Source organism: Trypanosoma theileri (assembly GCF_002087225.1).
Source record: "Trypanosoma theileri isolate Edinburgh chromosome Unknown TM35_Tth_6_V1, whole genome shotgun sequence".
NCBI lineage: Eukaryota > Euglenozoa > Kinetoplastea > Trypanosomatida > Trypanosomatidae > Trypanosoma > Trypanosoma theileri.
This window is the reverse complement of record NW_021639848.1, coordinates 102,774-103,394: the sequence shown is the minus strand read 5'-3', so window position 1 is coordinate 103,394 and position 621 is coordinate 102,774. Positions and strand designations below refer to the sequence as shown.

The 621-nt window shown below is 53.4% G+C and overlaps 1 protein-coding gene across 1 annotated transcript; it reads left to right on the top strand.

The window, feature by feature from the left end:
* Window positions 1-49: 49 nt before the first annotated feature.
* Window positions 50-412, top strand: TM35_000061330 (uncharacterized protein; the record flags this gene model as incomplete). The annotated part of the gene is made up of 1 exon (XM_029023170.1): window positions 50-412. The coding sequence occupies one exon, from the start codon at window positions 50-52 to the stop codon at window positions 410-412; it is 363 nt and encodes a 120-aa protein (XP_028885194.1).
* Window positions 413-621: the final 209 nt, after the last annotated feature.

The window sequence follows — 621 nt, the reverse complement described above, 5'->3', positions numbered from 1 at the left end:
CCTGTCAGACTAGGGTACAACAGGCATTACCTGCACCTTGCAGCCTTCCATGGGGCTGTTGAACCAAACCCCCCGGGTCGTCCTCTATGCCCTGGTGCTCCTCTGTGTGGTGTTTCTCTTCACTGCTAATTGGGTGTACTTCAGTGGTGTGGGGAATCCCTTCAGTACTGTTGTGGAGCCTGCCGACGATGGGCAGACGCACAGTCTGGGAGTGTCGTCTGTCTTTGCCTTTGACGCTGCTCAGGACACCCTGCGACTCACTGAGGCGGAGCAGCAACGTGTNGAAAGGCGTGCCATGGGATGGAACCCGCTATCATTCGCATGCTGTCGTATGATGTGCGTGAGCCCTACCCGCTGGGTGGGTAGTATGTGTGTTTGTCCTTCTGTGGTCGCTCTTGTGAGCTTGCAATAATATCTGCTGAGTTGAGTTGCATAAGTGTTTGGCCTAGTTTTGTAATGAGTTTTAAGCTTCTGTGGTGTTGATCCGCTGTGGTCACCCAGAGCCTTGCTGCTGTGGGGCGACTGCCTCTCTCTTGCCTCTGTTGTGGGAGCAGCAGTGTCCTTTAACCATTCTCTGACATGTCTGTGTACGTGAACCTTAACGACTCTCTCTTTTTGCCA